At 29.4% G+C, this 20,238-nt stretch overlaps 1 protein-coding gene across 3 annotated transcripts; it reads left to right on the plus strand.

Annotated features, from left to right (window-relative positions):
- On the plus strand, nucleotides 1–2,606 carry LOC129316064 (NAC domain-containing protein 76-like). Of its 3 annotated transcripts, XM_054960314.1 has the most exons (6): nucleotides 1–186; nucleotides 456–688; nucleotides 790–996; nucleotides 1,188–1,459; nucleotides 1,800–1,931; nucleotides 2,091–2,606. In XM_054960314.1, the coding sequence occupies exons 3-6, from the start codon at nucleotides 828–830 to the stop codon at nucleotides 2,448–2,450; spliced, it is 933 nt and encodes a 310-aa protein (XP_054816289.1). In that variant the 5' UTR covers nucleotides 1–186; nucleotides 456–688; nucleotides 790–827; the 3' UTR covers nucleotides 2,451–2,606. The 3 variants fall into 3 exon arrangements, with proteins under 3 accessions (XP_054816289.1, XP_054816287.1, XP_054816288.1); XM_054960312.1 differs by having other exon boundaries at nucleotides 3–186; nucleotides 1,800–2,606; XM_054960313.1 differs by lacking the exon at nucleotides 456–688 and having other exon boundaries at nucleotides 3–186; nucleotides 1,800–2,606.
- The last annotated feature ends 17,632 nt before the right edge of the window (nucleotides 2,607–20,238 follow it).

Genomic DNA, 20,238 nt, shown 5'->3' on the forward strand with positions numbered 1-20,238 from the left:
CTGATCCAAATACATCTCTCTGCGTCTCCTTCTCTCTTAAAAACCACGTCCGTGCCCTTGAAGCGAAGCAACTGAGTAGCGGCAACGTAAGCTTCGCATCGCTGTCTGCTCTTTTCCTCTTCCTTGTCTGCTTTCCTTTGTCCTTCACACCGACTCAATCCTTGCTTCACATACAGTTCACACAAGGTTTGTATTTTTCTCTTCTTGTACTCTTTTCATTAAACTTTTAACCTTTCTCCGCTTCGTTCCTTCTTTTTTCTGCGTCTCTTCTCTTTTCGTGGTTATATGACTCGGAACTTTATGCTTCCTTAATGGCCCAATCTAGCTGATCTTTAACTCTCCAGTGTTGGTTTCAATCAGACCCCATACTTCATTAGATTTGGGTTAAAAGAGAGTAGCCCAAGTTTTGTCATGTAATTTCATGCAGTTTTTTTGGTTCTTTTTCTTTCTTTTAGGGGAGGGCCTCATAATGAAAATCAAGTCATGAATATGAGTCTTCATCACCACACACATGAATGAGGTAGCTAGATGGAACTGTGTTTCTACATAGGATTGTGTTCTGATGTAAACATCATGCTCAACAAAAAGTTTTTGGCTTCGTATACGTTCTTATAGCAGACGCTTAAACCAAGATATGTGTATCAGTTTTCATACAGTACCAGAAGGTTTTATGGATCCACCACAAATGGTATAGTTGGTTAATTTACTTCGAGTTGAGCCATGGACATATATATGCATATGAAATCAAAGTATATCACATAGCTGTGTGAAACCTGCTTTGTTTCTCAGGTGATAGAATCATCAAGATCAGATTAAAAAGGCAGAGAATGATGCAAGGAAGTGGACACATAGCAGTGCCTCCGGGGTTCAGATTCCACCCTACTGATGAAGAACTTCTTTACTATTATCTCAGGAAGAAAGTCTCTTTTGAAGCCATTGACCTCGATGTCATCCGAGAAGTTGATCTCAACAAACTTGAGCCTTGGGATCTCAAAGGTCTGTTTATATACATACAACACACACACACACACACACATATACACAGTTGCATATAATCTACTAGTACTGCTTATATATGTTTCATGAGGTTCTCATCAGTCAGTCGCAATATGTCTAACTACATGTAAACCCTAGCAAAGTGAACGTCTAGTTAGCGTGATAAAGCATGGCTGGTTTTATGTGTGCAGAGAAATGTAGGATTGGATCAGGACCTCAGAACGAGTGGTACTTCTTCAGCCACAAGGACAAGAAGTACCCAACCGGAACACGAACGAACCGGGCGACGACGGCTGGATTCTGGAAAGCAACGGGGAGGGACAAGGCCATCTACCTGAGCAATTCCAAGAGGATAGGGATGAGGAAAACCCTAGTGTTCTATACTGGCCGTGCTCCTCACGGCCAAAAGACTGACTGGATCATGCATGAGTACCGTCTAGACCAAGACGACGCTGAGCTTCAGGTACCTCATACATCTCTAACTTGGTATTTCATCATCAGCCACAGAGTTGTGCGTGTGTGTGTGTGTGTGTGTGTGTGTGTGATATTGGAGTTCAGATCATTTTTCAGACCACGATTAAGTATATATGCAAGTGTTGTTATTTTGGGTTTGATAGGTTAAGCTTTAGTTTGTGAGAGTTAATTCACCTTGTTTTTAGGGCGTAGACTTTATTACGCACAAAAAAAACCTGGATATATATATACATATATATATATAAACTGCTTATTTTCTGGGTTTAATATTTATAAATTTATAGCAAGAATCTGGGAATTATACACTTGGTTTGTGAAATGTGAAACAGGAAGATGGGTGGGTAGTGTGCAGGGTGTTCAAGAAGAAGAACTTTAACAGAGGATTTCAACATGAAATGGAAGATGAGCAGATAATGAGCCACATGGCATCAACAAGTACTGCTTCTAGTAATTGCATGAAGGTACTTGAACCACTGAAACACCACCACCACCTTCATCATCATCATCATCAAGGACTTGTTCTACCTTATGATGATGACCACCATAATAATAATAATAATAGTAACTATAATAACAGTAATTATAGTAGCTGCTTTAATGCCTCAATGCACCTACCACAGCTATTCAGCCCAGAATCTGCAGTACCACCCATTCTTGCAACCTCCTCGTCGTCGTCAACTGCGACGATGAACCCCTTGGACGTCCTTCACTGCTCTCACAACTTACTCAGGCTGGCTTCAACAACTTCTTCTTCTTCTTCTCCTGGGGGACTCATTAGTAGTCTCATGCAACAGCAACAAGGTGATCAGAGACTCAATAGTGGAGACTGGTCATTCTTGGACAAACTCTTAGCTTCACAACAACAGCAACAACACCAGCCAGTGGTTCCTCATGTGGGGGCTTCTCATCCTCCTCCTTCTTCATCCCACAAATTCCCGTTTCATTACCTTGCTGGTGATCAGAGTGACATCTTGAAGTAATAATCTTTCTCCTCCTCCTCCTCCTCCTCCTCCTCCTCTTCTTCTGTCATGTGTTTTATGAATTAATTACCTCCACCAGTTAAGTTATATTCAAGTCCTGTTGATTAGATACTTGTCGAAATTCTACTATCAATTATCCAGTTTGTTAATTTGAAATTCTACTCTCAGTTATCGAATTTGTGCGTGTGCCTTTGTGTGTGAGAGCGAGAGAGAGAGCTTTAAAGTTTAAACAGGGAAGAACATGTGTGTGCATGTGAGTGAGTGAATGAGCTTTAAAGTCTTAAACTGTGAAGAAAGTGATGGATACATCAAAAATGTGAGAAATCCCAATCATGCATAATGATCATCCTAGAGAATTTAATTAGTCTAACTTGTGTGTGGTCACACAGTATCAAGAATAATTTATAATTATATAAATTCGCACATTTAGTATTGCATTTTAAAATCGGTTGGCAATAATAATTATTCCTAGCTTGCATGCAAAAATACAAAAAGATCAATGCATGTTCAATCGTATATTCCTTGCATTCATTCATTCTTATTTGCATTGGATGTTATATTATTATTAAACCGGCCTCACTCTAGTGATTTTTTCTTTTTGAAAATAATATATATAAAGCCGTGTTTCGGGGGGGGGGGGTTGTGATACGATATAATTATTGAGTTCATGATCATTTTGTTTGCTATTTATTGTAGTGTGCGTGTGAAATGTAATGAATTATGGAACTCGGAAGCAAGATTATGTGTGACTATAGGTTTTAATGTATGAGGTCTTGTCAAAACTTTTTTCCCATTCTAACTTTCATTGAAGCTACATGAATCACTTTTCTTTTTATTTTTATTTTTTTGATAAAATCATTACAAATGGCTGGTGAAAATAAATTTTCGGTATTATGTACTGGGGATCAAATAATTAAATCGGTTTGAATCATCAATCAATTTTAAAAAAAAAATTCCACTTCTTTGATCTCATTTTGACGGCTCTAAACTAAAAGAATTAAAGATCAGAAATAGGTAGAATCTACTTTGGCTTCGATTAGTTACTTCCCAATTATTCCCGCACTTTAAACGTTCACATATACGAGTATATACTTAGTACATAAAAAAAATTAAAAAAGTGAGTATATATACTTAGTACATAGAAAAAATCAAAAAAAGTGAGTATATATACTTAATACATAGAAAACATAAAAAAAGTGAGTAGAATAAATTCATATCAACATTATTTCGTTGACCTTGTGGAGGGCATCTGGTCCCTCAAACCTCTCTCGGCAGAACACACACATATATTCCTATGGCATAATCGAAGCGCACTTTGATTAATCTAGTCGAGAAAGTAAAATTAACTTATTTTAAAATTTCAAGTTCTAATTTTGAATATGTAATTACATTAAATAAGTATGTTAAAGATATTTTTAAAATACTCATAATAAGTGCGTGCCATTTTATGTGCTGTTTTAGTAACTGGGCTTGAATCAAATACTAATGAACATGATATTCCTTGGATCAGGGTATGTATTGAATTCTAGTTTGGATGACTTAAACCGAAATACTATTTTACTAAGTGGGCTTGGGTTTAGTACTGATAAACTCAACCTTCGGTGTGGTCGCGTAATGAGAATTCTAATACCCCCAAATAGTTTGTTATATGAAAAGGAAAAAAATTGTTTTTTTTAATACTAACTTACTGGATTAGATTCAGGTATTATGGGCTCTCCCAAAGACGTTTTACTCATTTTATTTTTTTAATTAATCAAATTGTGCATGGTAAATAGAAATTAGGTTGAGACGAGTAAATACTATATTATAAAATATATTCCATGCACAATTTTCGCATAATTCATAAGAAAAATAATTTTTTTAGCATAACTATATCTAGTATCATATTAACTAATTCACATGCATATATTATTACACTCGTTTAGAGGTAATAGGTTTCTCAACGTAATTTATTTTAATCTACAAAAGTTCAAATCTCAACCTTATTATATTATATCGAGTGACTTTAATTCGAGTTAACCTAAGGCGCAAAAGAATACATATAATATTAATTATCCAGCAGCAGACAACTAATAAGCAAAGTCATACAAAGTCACATTAATTAAATATTATATGGAGTAAAGGTGTTCGTCCAATTCTGATCCTTAAATTCGTCGACAAGTGACTTCACTCAGTGCAAGCTTAGTTGGTTGGCAGAAATTAAGGGAGAAAAAAAGGGGTGTGTACATACACTCAGAATATAAGAATGAGAACAAATTAAGGAGAATGAAAGGTGGCCAAAAAGTTTCACACGGCTTTAGAACTCTCAAACCTAATTGGTCTACGTATACATGCAACCCCTTGTCATCTATCACTAAAAAGAAATCAAAAGAAAATTAATGAAAATTGAATCTAGCAAAAATGGCTTCCATTATAACATAGTGACTTAAAATTTGAATACTAACTGAAAGATATACTCACATTTAGTATTTAATCATATCTCAAATATGATAATTTGCTTTCTAGAAATACATTTACACAATCAAAAGAAACAAAGCATGGATTGTTACATGAGATATTTCCCTTTTGAAAAAAAAATGAACAGCATATATTAAGCTCCCAGAGTTGTATATTGCATTTGATATTAGAAAAAAGTTGTAAAAAGTAGGAATCAATGGATTGATTATAAATATGCACCTTTTGTTCGATACAGTTTAAGTGATCACAAGCTTGCGTCGCTATAGTATCGGCAATAAATAGCATTATATTAAAAAACATCAGAGATGGGGAATTTCAAAGAAGATTATGTAACGATGGGGCGCCGATGAATGTAAAAGGAAGGATGACAATAAAGTCCTGAAACTGATAATTTACAATAATTAAGTGTTTGATAAAATTAAAAAATATATAAATATTAATTCAAATAATTACAAATAAAAATTTTAACTATAAATAAATGTTATATTTAAATTAAAATTTATTATTTATAGTTAAAATTATTTTTAAATTTATAATTATCTGAATCAATATTTATAATTAATTTTTCAAAAAAAAAATTATTGAAGACTTAAATGTCATAAATTCACTGTTTTTAGATTTTAATGTCATTCTTTTCATGTAATAAAGGATTCACACACACACATATATAAAAGATTAAAATATGTGAAAATAGAAAGCCAATTTTACAGGGACCTTTAATTTATGAATTGTATTATTAATTTTAATTCCAAAGACACTTGACAAATGACAATGTTATTAGAAGAGACAAACAATAATAGGGAATGAGCAGGGCGCTAAATTTAATGGTGATAGCAAAGGCATCAAAGCATGTCAGGGAAATCGGCAAGCAAACAATTCAATTAGTTGTTTGCGAAAATGTTTGTTGCACGCAACGCAAGTCGCATATTTTTCTCTTCATTTTCCTTCATTTTCTCAATAGTTACCGTTCATTAATTTTATTATTTAAAAAAATTATTTAATAAAATAATTTAAATGATAAAAATTGAGGAAGTGGAGACAAATGAAAGAAAAAAAGTGGAGACTCATTTCCAGTCGCATAACTCGTAGCACGGTGCTACCCTGTAGGGGTAGGTAGCCAGCCGCCCTTGGAAGTGGGACCCACATGATTGCCCTATCCAGCAGGGCCACGTGCAGCACAAAATTTTAGCGATTACCGCACAAGGACAATGGCAGTCTAAGGCATTGAATTTATAACACTTTTATTCTTGATAAATTTTTAAAAAAATAAATTAAAGGTATTAATTCAGATCATTATAAATTTAAAATTTTTAATTATAAATAATTATTTATATATTAAATATAATTCTTAAATTATAATAAAAAATTTTGTTTGTAAGTGTTTAAATTAATATTTATAATTTATTTTGTATAAAATTTTATTAATGATCTAACTATTATTAATTTATTTTTTAAAAATTTAACTGATATTCTCCCAACCACATAGGGGTTTCATGCAAAAATTTTGATTACCAAAAGGATCGTGCCAATGTAAAAATAATACTAAAATGAAGTTCTATGGGTTTTCATTGAAAAAAAAAAAGCCGAGTGCATTCACCAAAATATCCTCAGCTAAAAAAATTTAAAAAATTCTCTTCACTGATCGATGGTGGTGGTCTAGACAGCAATGATCTAGCGGCTGGCCAACTTGCGCCGCCGGCAACCGTGGGAAGAGGCTTTTGTTTTTTTTTTTTTTAATGAGGGCATCTTTTATATACGCATGCTAAAAATTATTTGCAATTAAAATCTACGGAATTTCATATTCATTTTGACATCTCATGAGACTTTTTACTATTAAAATTCTTATGTGGGATATCTGTGTGGTTTCCCTGATTTTAACTTTTCTCTCATGCCTAAATGAAAAATAATTTTTTAGTGTAAAATAAATTTAGATGAGTTAAATCTTAAAAATTTACTAAAATCAGGGCATATACGCCTTCAAGCGTAGAGTTTGAATTAGCAATCAAGTGTAGGGGGTGAAATATGTAATTTAGCTCTTGAATTTTTTTCTCAAACAAAAAAATATGTAAATTTATTAATCCTAACCCTAACTTTTTTTTTGGAGCTTATTTGAGTTTGCTTGATATTATTGACTTTATAAATCTAAATGACAAATAATTTTTTGTATAAAATAAATTTAAATGAATCAGATCTAAAGACTTTATTAAGGTCAATTAAAAAATGCTTCATTGATCACCAACTAACAATTAGGTCTAGTTATATTAATAATAACGAGATTTGAACTTACAATTTTATGAATTATAGATCATATCCTTATCTAACAGTCATTTAGTAAACCCTAAATGTGAGGAATATTGTCTAGGATGATATGCTAATTGAGAGCGACTTTGATGAATGACTTGGGGAGAATTTGGATTACCCATCACGTGGGGAGTGAATATTCTCCTATATGAATTTCTGACCTTGAAAGAATAAAATCTAAATTATAGTGAAGAACACTTTCAAAATTTCGTGCCTATTACGAAACTAAGCATGTGTCATATTCCCAAGCTAGGTAGTTGATTTGGCATACGTAGTCAAGGAAGACATCAGAAATAGAAGTTATAACTAGCCTAACTTGTGGGAAATTGTGATCCTCATTGAGGGAGAATTCAGGATCTCCCACATGCACACACATGATGTTGTGAAATCAAATTTCTTTACTCAATCTCCATATAGATATACATTTAAACATGTGGGGCCCTAACGCATTGCAAATTGAATCCTATTTAATGCGCAGCCATATACTCCTTTCAATCCTGTATATTAAACGCCTTCTAAAAAAATAATATGATTTATTTTATAAATCATCAGTAAATGATATTATTTTGTTTCAATTTAAATTACTCTTAAAAAGTAAGAGAGTGACAGACAAAAAAATAATATTATATAATTTTTTATTTTTTATTTGAGAGTTATATTTAAAATTTCACTTATTTTTATTAATTATACTTTTGGTGCATTGGTGTTGATAATATTGACAAGAATAACTTATAAATAAGACTGGATAGAATAAATAATAAAATTTAGCATTAATGCCATGAAATACATAATAATATATTAATATTGTTTGTAATTTTTTCTATATCGTTCTAATTTTATAGAATGTCCCTAAAGGCACACACCAAATTAACTAAGTGGCATGACGTTAAGGGCACGCCAAGCTCAACTTAACGGTGGCCATAGTCGCACATGAAGATGCCTCCTTCATGCAAGCAACTATTCCATTAATGCACAATCCTGTACCTACGTTCCATGTTTCTCTCTTTTCCCCTTTCACATTTTTGCATTCCTCTCTTCGATCAATATATTTATATGCATCATATATATATATATATATATATATATATAATGCCGCAAAAAAATCTCTTCATTTTTTATTGTCGTTGATTTATATGTTCTAATCCTGCCCAAGCTGGCCGGATGTCGTCTAGCCAAATCAAGACAATACAAGTCAAAACTAATTGCCCAATTTAAATTTGTATTGATACGTACCGTTAATAGTTGAGTCGTCGATGGGAAGAGATCTGATATTCTTGAATAATACAAATGATTCAAACTTATTTAATGGAAAAAACCATGTTATGAAAGTTACTTTCTACTTGATCTAATAATATAATACTCAAATATTATGGATTAGTTGGTAGTACCGATATCAAATGATTGTACCCAAAAAAAAACTCGAAAAAAATTATGGTGGAAAAAACTATATTGCTAATCAAGAAAATTTTTTCCCAACGAACAGAAACTTTGCAACGTAAAACTTTCGGTCACTAATATTTTTGCTTTTTAAGTGAGAACAAAAATAAAGAGTAGAGTGGTCAAATTCATTTTTTTTATTTGGTCTAATGATCAATAATTGAACACATGTATAATTTATTTTTTTCCCTAAAAGATGCACAGGAAAACAAAATTTTTAAATTCTTAAAGTTCCACCGAATTCGTAGTTTGGACCCTATATTTTAAATGGTATTATTCTAGTTCCTACGGTATCAAAGTATCAAATAAATGGTCCTCGTATACTTTGAATAAATTAAAATACACATGTAAGTTAAATAAAGTTGCATCCAAGATGTGTTATTCTTGTTTTTCACTATTACTTCTCAAACTAATACTAACTGTGAGGTTGGATTTTCTTTCGGTAGCAATACCGAATTTATTTTTATGTTTTGAAACCATTTCCATTTGATGTTTATTTGACATATTTAAAATATGAAGACAATTTACTAACAATGAAGGTTGGGTTTAGTGAAAAGACTAGCCTCTCATAATATAGTGAACAAGTATTTAAATCCTCATTGAGAGAAGTGCCTACATTTAGTATTCATAAGAGGACACTTATAAACAATCCAAAAATATATATAAAGATGATTACCACTTAACTTAGTTTGGATATGTAGTAATAAGGAACTCTAATTATTATTTAAATAAGTGGTAAAAGTCTGAATTTCAACTCTTGTATTTATAATAATGTAGTTTGGAGAAGATTACCTTTTGGCCTTAGGAAAAGATTAACTATGTTATTGACGGGGTATGCTCTTTGTACACGCACAAAATATAAGGGCAATTTATTTGACATTTTGAAATTTTAGGGACCAAAAATATCGATTAAAATGTAGGGGCCCATGTAAATTGGATGAATATTCAAGGCCAAAAGTTTCATTTTCTCAAGATACAATCTTTTTTTTTTATCCTTACTAATTAATTAAAAGCATGTACATTATTGTAATTTGAACCGAGATGTTAAGATTGTTCTTCTCTCTGAATGAGTAAAGATATTTAATAAAAAGAAATATTAATTGCAATATATATCTATAGAAAATTCATTCAATTAATATGATTGTTGAGAGATTATAGGTTTCGGCTAATAGGACATTGAAAAGTGGATTCCATAACATGCAAGTAATTTACTTGTCATTATTATTTTAGTTTACTTCCTTGTGATTATTTTGCTTTAATGTACACTTAAGTCGTTTTAGTTACACGATTTAATCATTTCATTGGACCACTCTGTAGATTTCCCCCGCTCTTATTTAAGCTAAAAGATCAACCCTATTCATGAAATACTCAACATTGTAAATAAGGTATGATATAACGTTAGGGAACAAAAGTCAACCTCCAAACCAAACTTAATTATTTTTTATTGAAATATTTTCCAGCAGACATAGCTAGCTTTGCCACGTTTTCATTCGACGCAATTTCATTCGAAGTGATTTAAAAGAATGTTAATATATTTTTTGCAACAAAAATCATCGTGCTTCAAAGGAAGAGTGTTTAGGGAAACAATTATTTATTTGATTTGTGTGTTTCTCTTTCGTGTTTTCTATAGTAAAGTCGGAGGGAGATTGTGCGTTTGGTTCTCATGCTTAACTCTTCTTTTAATTTAAAAATCCATGCAAGTTTTCATCTGTAAATGTTTGTATTATTTTATTATTACTACTCGCATTCAATAATTTTTATTATTATATACAGTATTTAAAAGCTTTGTGAACTAAACAAACTCTCAGTTTGCTTGGGATATCCTCTTCGATCTTTTTTGTAAGAGACATTATTTTGAAAGGTCTGTTTGATCTTTAATATAAGAAGCTTTTGACAGAATTTAATGTTCATTGTGATTTTCACAGGTACTCTTTAATAGTTTTAACCATCTATCTCTTTAATTTTATTGGAAAGAAAAAATTGGATATAAGAGTTAACAATTATTAAGGATATTTTTGAAGTGTATGTTACAGTAATTTTAGATAAAATAACAACTTGAGAAAATATAAGCGTGTGTGAAGAGTAAGGCGTCTTACATTACATGGAATTAGGAAATTGAGACAACCCATTTTCCCATACTTGTAATGGGGTCAAGATTAGAAAATAGATTAAGGGGGAAAAAAAAAAAAGCTTACAAGCGAACTTAAAAGTCCTAAGACAATAGGTTAAGCTTGGGTTGGCCCATAAGCCATATTTTTTTTAATTTAATTATTTTTAAATTTTTTTATTCTCACTGTCTAGCCCTAACTTCTTGTTTATACCCAAGTTCTAATCAAGTTCTAACCATTAACAACACATATAGACTCTCTCTTAATTAAGTCTTAAGTTAGGGGGCCGAGAGAGACATTACCTACATCCATAACCCCTTTTATTATATGTGTTTTGTTCTGTTTTTATTCATGCTTTGCATGTAAACTTTAGACTCTACATGTGAATCTTCAATTAGATTTTGTATTTTTAAAAATTTAAAAAATAAGCTTTCAATCTAACTCAAAGTCTGATAATTAAGATTGAGTTTTGAAAACTACTTAATTTAATGAAACAAATCTTTGGGCCTCAGGCCCTTAGCCCGATTGAGCTAGCTTAACTCATTTCTTAATTATAGTCTTACATTAAATAAATTTAAATATGTCACAAGGAATACATAAGTAACAAAAAACTTATAAACTCAGTTTCTAGACATGGTGGCGTGCATTATTAAAATTCATTTATATATTTCTTCTCATCACGTTCAATTAGAATAAAAAGGCACAATAGATCTTCACCAAACCCAACACCTTTTACTTTAAAAAATTACGGCATAGTTTTTGTTATGTGTTTGAGTGACATACTTTGTTGTCTTGCCATTAAAATTCTCTCAATATATTATAATTAATGGTCTATTGGTCTTAGTGGATCAGGATTATATGACTAATTATTTCCCCTAATCACATACGCAATTCCGGGAATCATATAATAAAGTTTAAAGTAAAAATATTTGTGCTTACTAATCCACAGTTTTTGAAATAATCGGAGTCAAATTCATTCTCATTCCAGCGTCTTCTCAAATGTTCAGTTAAAAGTTGGGATGAGATTTAGGCATGTGATTGAAAATAATTTAAAAGTGACAGAAAATAATAAACAGATAATAAAAAAAATAAAAGGACTGTCGGCAATAAAATCACGAAGGTAGAAGTATAAAACTTTCTAAAATATTCACGACTTCATGTTACTCTCTTGTACTAGTATATCATTTGCTTCAACACAACACATATAATTTAGGTATGGAAATATTTGTAGGTTAAATAAGCGTAAAAGAAAAAAATATATTATATAAATAAAAACAGAAAAGCATCTTTAAATATATATATATATATATATATATATATCAAAATTCTGGGGAAGAGCACTCAACCAATTTTTTTAATTTTTTTTCATTTAAGACCTCAGTCAGTTTTTATATTAATTACTTGACACTTGATAGGACATGTTACAGGCCAAGAAAAGCAGATCCTTGATAGGATAAGAATAAAGGTGAAAAAATAATGCACAAAGTTGGAGGAATATGCGCTCTCACTTAGTTACATGTATTGGATCTTTCAACGGTTCTCCGTCAAAATGAGGAAAAATAGTATATATTAAAGGATAAATAAATAAATAATTACTCCCTAAATTTTATAACCAGTAACATTATAAATTTTAAATTTATTTCTTATATAAATTATTTTTTTAACTTTTAAGAATAATATAATTTAGTATTTTTCATTAACAATAATTTTTATTCATTTTTTGTAATTTGCTTATCCTTATCAATAATTTTTGAGTTTTTATTATAATTTTTTGATTCATTCTCTATAATTTTTAAGATCATTTTCTATTGTTTTTTTAGTTATTGAATTAATAGTTAAAGTTAATTTTTTATTAATAACAGTAGTTAGATTGCATCATTTTTAAAAGTTGAGAGAATAACTTACATAGTAGATAAATTTATAATCTATTATGCTATTTGACTTAAAGCTCAAGAAATAATTTTATTTAATTTACACCATATTAAATATTTCTTTCCCATAATACCTATATGTTTATTGGCACATATATTTATTTCTGCACATTAAACTTTAATCATTAAATGGTGGGGTGTTTTTGAAAAAGTATCGTATTGATTACGAATAACTTTTTATATAAAAAAGAGAGATTATATGAGTTAAATTTAAAGATTCATTGAGGTTATAGTATAGTTTTGGACTCAAAAAATACTTATAAAAATATTAATAGACTGTCCACTAACAAAACCTTCTTATTAACAATAAAATTTGAACCTATAGTTTAGTGAATTATATTTATAAATTAAATCCTTATTAAGTGAATTAATTTTTATTGGTTTACAAATAATTAACTTGTCTTTTTTTTTAACGAATTAATCAAAACTATAGTAGATAAAAGACAAAATTAAGTGGATAAGATTAAACAAAAGTTTTAGGAATGTCAAAAGAGTGTTTTCTTTTGAAGATTTCATGGATGGTTCATCCCCCTTTAGCAAGTCCACTGTTTAGTACTTTAGTGTTTATATAAAAATATTATAATATTTTGTGGCCAAGTATTATATTATATTGAGGATAAAGGACTTGAAGATACTTGGATTGGAATCAAAGGAAATTTCTCGTTGCCGTCAATGGAGACAAAATAAAAACGTACTAAGTCACTCTCTTTTATCCATTTCAGCATCAAATTTCTGTCGTGTATACGTGTCATCCATTTAGGTGTTTACTTTGGCATAATTTCTTCATTTCCATATTATTATTTTTATAATATTAATCTATCTCTCCAACTATAATTTTTTCTTTTACAATATAATTAATCTTTGAATTTGATACCTCAAAAGATATCGTTACAACATTTAAGAACATATTGTGCATAACCACATGCACTCAAGTCAATTGGTTAGAGTTTAATCACCTTAACTAGATATCTTAAGTTTGACTTCTGGATATATATTCAACGTGATTAAATTTTCTTTGTGAATTGTGCCCTCCAAAAAAGTTCCTGCAAGCTGTAGACTATATCAGTTTAGATCAAAGGCCTACGACATTAGAGTGAAAGGGTTAAAAAAAAAAAAAACGTTGTGCAAGGAACTCCTCATGCTGTGATAAAGAGAAAAAAAAATGTTGTCATTTTGAATAAAATTTATGTCTTTATTTAATTTCAATTATTTTAATTATCTTTCACACATATTTAAACATATTGGTAAGTAATAATTATATGGTAGTGTATGTCATTCTGAGTTCTTACAAAAGAATAAACTTCAGCCATGTGAATTAGTTGGATGGTTAAAATTTATTTAGAATTTTATTTAACAATACTCGTATTTAATTTTATAATATCATATATCGTATGTGATGTTAAAAATTATTTAGAAACACTTATTTGCCTAAAAAATAAGAGATCCTGGATCTTTATAAATTTGTCTCAATTTTATGTACCGTATATTTTGTTGGAATACTAAAATGTGTAATAAAATAAATATTTTTATCAGAGTTAAAGGGCAATTTTGTTTCCTGACTATTCATGTCAAATAGCTTAATTTTCCCTTTACTGTTAAATAAGTTTGATTATTAGTTGATCCAAAAAATTATATAAAATAATTTTAAAATTTACATTAAATGACTCTATAACAAAATTAATATTGATTAAATCCCTTAAATTATAAATAAATTGTAAGAAACTAATATTATTTCTCATCCATATAAGAAACCAAAATACTAGTTGATCAGCCACTTTAATTAATTACCATATTACTGGCAATAATACTTGTAAAAATTATTAAATACTAAAGTATAAATGTTTTAATAAGATATTATTAAAGCAAATGTATATTTTTTAATTAATTATTAGTGTTGTTACCAACAATGATAATTGATAATCATTCAATAACCTATCAAAGAAGTTGATCAAAATGATATTTTAATCTTTTATATGATAAGAAATAACATCTCTTGTATTTATTTGTAATTTTATGGACTCAATCAATATTAATTTTGTATAGGATATTTATTTATAATTTTTTGAGTCTTTTTTAAAAACTAACTTTTAGGTTACTTTTTATTATTTTTTGAATTATTAACATCTACTAATTATATGAGTAATATTATATTATTTTTAATTATATATTGAAGGGGAATATTGCACTGTAAGAAAACCTTTTTAATATATTAATTTTGAACACGTGGTTCCTAACTATCAAAAGGGACCACCCAAGACACACCCAACTATTGATTGGTTTAAAAATAGTCCACCAGATTCCATCTCTTCTAATATTTTTTCTTATAAATTTAAAGATAAGACTATTTTATCCGAGAGTTTGAACAAAAGTTTGATTAGAAAACCTTGTATATAAATTTTAAAATATAAAAAAAAACGATGCTTGACTTAGCAAAAGCCAGGGTTGATTGCCATCACAGTAGGACTTGAATTTAATTACTTTAATTTTAGACCAGCAAAAAGTTCAATTTCATTGTCAGGATTTAAAAATAATTAAAATTCAATACTTTTTATTTAAGTTGAAATCATGAAGATTTTATTTCTTATAGAAATTTATTATTGTAAAATAACTTGATGTAATTAAATTTCTTCATCATTGTCACTCTCTTGGTCAAAAGAACAAAACTGGTTTAGGGATTGAAGAGTCAAGGGTCGGTTATACTAATAATGCTTTAGAATTTTGTCAAAGCCAATTTCAATTCATTTGATCAATTTTCTTGGAACGTGACTCACTCCCACGTATGATATGTGTGGACTGAAAGCAAATGAATTTGTATTATTTTTTAAAAATTCCAAAAAAAAATTGTAGTCTTTTTGACTTCAAAAGGTGAGAAGTCCTTAACTAAACCATATAGCATGCTTTCCTCCTATTGATACGGTGAAATCTGATCTATAATTGATAAATATAGGAGTAAAGTCGATTCATTATTCTTTAAGATTGGTGACTATATAATATATTAATTTTTTTTTTTTGTGTGTGCAAGCGCTTTTACTATTGATTATTATCATTGGCTAGCGCCACCAATCATCACTTGCTACCATTTGATTGGTTGCCGTCACTCATCAATTAACTACTTCTTTAGCTATATCATTGACTAACTATCATTGGCTGTCATCATCATTGTGACCAACGACCACATCATCAATTATTGCCAACTAACATTTATTGATAGCGGAGTGGCAACTAATATGCAATATTGGTGATTAGAGGTAGCTAGTGATGATGGTAAGTGAAAACTGGTTGCAACTTTGATGGGATACTAAAAGGTAGCAAATGGTTGATGATGATTAGTGACAAGTGGTGCTTAACAGGGGAAAGATATATTTTAAAAATATTGTTTTGAATAAATTTTTTTTACTCTTTTTTTTTCAAGTTAAAATAATGAAATGTGGTTTTTCAAATTCCAAATCTGCCCATAAAGATAGACAAATTTAATTCCTCAAAACTACGTCTACACAATTACATGTTTGATTTGTTTCGGAAACTACATGAATTTATCATTAAGTTTTGTCAAGCTAAAATAGATCAGATATTCAAAATATTCCTTCTCAACATTGCTAAGCTAATCATCTAAACCTTTCACTAACATAGACACACTTCATGTTACTGATGTTAACTTCTCTCTTTCCTTTTTTGGCTTTAGTTATGATATACAAGCTTTCTGTCAGACTCCATGCATTGCAATGTACGGAAAAATTAAATATACATGATTTTCAATAAGCGCAAAACTTATGTATGATTTAGATGAGACAAACATGTCTTGTTTATAAACATGAAATCTTTAACAATTCACATCATCATTATAAATTGAAAAAACGTATAAATTAATTTCAAATTCAGTATAACACACTAATAAACATGCCTAAACGAGTGGCTTGTTAGAGACTAGGATGGTATGAATCAGGTAAGGACCTGAATATGGTTTTCAATAATTAGCAACCAGTGGCATGTTGTTTTCTAACCACCCTATGGGCCAGAATTTTATTTACTTTTTTATTGGGTTTTCGGCCACCGTTAGTTGCTACAGTTACTCACATGATTTTTTCAAATAAAACAAATTCATCATACAAAAGTAAAAAAGATTAAGGGAAACTAATACCCCGGAATGAAGAAATTAGCACATAAGATCTAATAAATTCTTAATTTAGTTTGCGGACTCAAAGGCCTTACATACAAATATGTTTTCTAGTTAAAAAAACTCATTTGCCTTTCGTTTGAAAAAATAACATTGTGTGCAAAATATTATGTTGTTAATATACACCTAAAAACTTATACATTATATTTGAGGGGCGAAAATATATTTTCCTGTAAAGTCTTTGGGATTGCAGAATAAATTCAAAAATGTATTGGATTTTAAGTGTACATTTATTTGATTGAAGGCCTTGGATGCCATTCTCCCAAAGATTAAAGCACAAAAACATTGTGAGAGGTCCAGAGTGAGAAGCTAAAATTTGAAAAGGAATAATCATCATTTAAAACCCTAATGTCAAAACATGAAAGTAATTAAACCTTATTTTTTGTAATAAGCTTACTGTGAATGCAATCAGGCCTCAAGGAGGTTGATGAAAAATTATGGTTTTCCTGGCAATCAAGGGTCCACCATAAAGCTGATCGGAAGTATATTTGATGAATACATGCACAAAAAAATACTAGAGGCCTTAGGTTCAAACATAAGAATGCAACAATGTTGGTTGTAGAACTTTCATCTGGAAGAGTTATAAATTAATTTAATCCTCTGAATTCTCATTGAGTTCTTTCAACTTGATTGAGACAAGCTTAAGATACTAGATATTATAAATTATAGTAAATAATACTCTCATGATCCTATTTACTGGGCAGAAAGGACATTTGTTCTGATTATATTCATAGGATATTTCAATGATCATTTTATCTATCTTTATCCTCCTATCTCTATTAAATGCCGGAAAAGTTATTAAATATTAGGTTATTTTAGTTTTAATAAAGTATGTATATTAAATAAAAGTAAAGACAAAAATTTATTGAATTTTTATACAAAATTAATAAAGTTTGTGATTTTTCTTGATTACAGCGAAATATATACTAAGAGTGATATATAAATATGGCTAAAAAGAATATGTATTATTTTTTAAAACTCAGTAGCAACCAACAAGACGTGAAAAATGCAGCACGTGGGTGTCCAAAGTCTTGGCAGCAGGAGCACGCCTCAGTACTAAATTCAAAGGATTCCTGCAGCCTCAATCCTTGACAACCCACGAAATTAAGAATTATCCATTTAATTAAAATAAGACTATAATTCAAACAAAAAATATATATTTTTTGTTCACATTAAATGACAGAATTATTATTATCATTTATTATTACTTAGAGGACCCTCTCGACAACGACTCTGACGTTTTTCAACCGCATCCACGAATGAAAGTTTGGCATGTGCATTAAAATTCCAATTTTAATGCATCATCGCAATTTGTCCCCCACAATGTTTTTATTTTTTATTTCTTTTTTCCCATACAAATTGTAATAATCTATTCAGCTCCACCTCAATTCTAGTCATCCCCCATATTTTTATTTTCTTTTAATTCCTCATTGTTTGAAAATTCAGTTTGATTCCTTGTCCATTTCTCGGTATAATGATCGCGCATGATTCGTTGAAAAAGGAAAAGAAAACGAATACATCTCAGCATGCAAATCACACACAATAATTCATTTAATTTAATTTTAATTAATGTAATTAATAGCGATTTTAACGAAAAATAATCCGTGTAGATCTAATTGACCAGTCGTTTTGATAGATAGGTAGTTATTTAATCAATGTACGTACTCGTGTTAATTTGCACAACTTTATATAGGCTTTTTACACAATTATTGATATACTATAGTTTAAGGACCATACTAAAAGGTAAAGGTAAATAATAAAGCCGTCTTTTATTAAATGTCTGTTAAAAGATTTTTATATAAAATCAATGAAAATATCATTTTGGGCTTTTTTTTATAGCTAGCTAGACTAGACTAGACTTTAATTTATCCAATTATCCCACTTATGAAACAACATTTTTTAAATAAATGCAATGTGATAAGGGAAAATAGAAAACGTAACGATGCATTTGGTTTTAATTATATATATATATATATAGACTGATTATTTATTTCAATTGTGAAATTCTTTTCAGTATAATCTTAAGGCCTAACTTGACATGATCGTTTCTCAAATCATAACACCTGTTCACAAGTCAAAGTTGCTCTCTGCCATGGATGAAGACATTTTAGACAAATGGAACCCTTAAAAGAAACAATGAATTTAATTTCCACATTCAAAAGCTTGATATGTATTGATTTTGTGATGACCTGGCTCATTTTCTTTCCTTCAATTATTTATTTATTATCAATAATTATAATATCTATTCTTCAATTTTTTTTGGTAAAAATATATTCTTCAATTTTATGCACAATACCAATCTCAGTTTTTGTGAATTTTAAAAAAAATGATAAAAAGTATTAGCATCTAATTACTTTTAACTAATTTTCTTAATTTATATAAAATCGTTAACTAGTTCTTATAATAAAGAGTATTTAATTTATTAAAAAATAAATTATTGATAATTCAGTCCATCTTAGATTAATATACAGGAGTGTATGTGTGTGTGTGTGTCTAAGAGTTGATAGTTTACTTTATACAGCACAACACCACCTTACAATATATAGATTCAAATATATATCTTGGCTCAAATAGCGCTTTGACATATATTTATTCATTGTCCGTTAACAAGATCTCTATATCATTAGTGAGATTTAATCTCATGATCTTGTAGGTTATAAGTTAAATTTTTTATTAATTGTACTAACATTTGCTAGTAAAATAAGATTTATTGTAGTAGTATTAAGACATTGTTTAACAATACTTATTACCTTTTATCTAAAATATTGGTTTTTTTATGATAATAAAATATTGATTTTGTGGATTCATCATTTGCGTTGATATATGTTCTCTAACAAAATGAATAGTAAATAACAATAACCTGCTATGTGGGATTGCTATTAACGATGATTTTATAGGTACCTTGGGAATTAATGTTTATGACATATCCATTTAACACAACTGAATGTTTTAAGATAAACTAATTAAACTTTCTTAACTAATCAAACAAATCACCCTCGATTGTAATTTTAAAAATTTTAAAGTTCATTAGTTTTTTTTATTTTTTAAGGTATCTCCATAATTGGTAGTTGTAAGATTAATCTCTTGAAGAACTTGAGTATCATTTAAGGGGCTGTTATTTTCCAAGTGATGCTTTCCAATTAACTAAATTTTAAGGTGGGGGTGGGTGGGTGGGTGAGTGTGTGTGTGTTTTTTTTTATTAGTAATTCCTTATAAAAAGCAGCAGTATTCTCCATTTGATATAAAATATAAGCACTTTAAAAAAATGTATAGAAAAAAAGTCCTCATTCCTACGAAAATATGTATTATTATCTTTTTTATCTCTAGTTTCAATTATTAATATATTCTATGATGAATGAAAAATATATTTATACAAACAT

Source organism: Prosopis cineraria, unplaced genomic scaffold, assembly GCF_029017545.1.
Source record: "Prosopis cineraria cultivar Desert tree isolate PC_DT_omini unplaced genomic scaffold, ASM2901754v1 PC7, whole genome shotgun sequence".
NCBI classification, from domain to species: Eukaryota; Viridiplantae; Streptophyta; class Magnoliopsida; order Fabales; family Fabaceae; genus Prosopis; species Prosopis cineraria.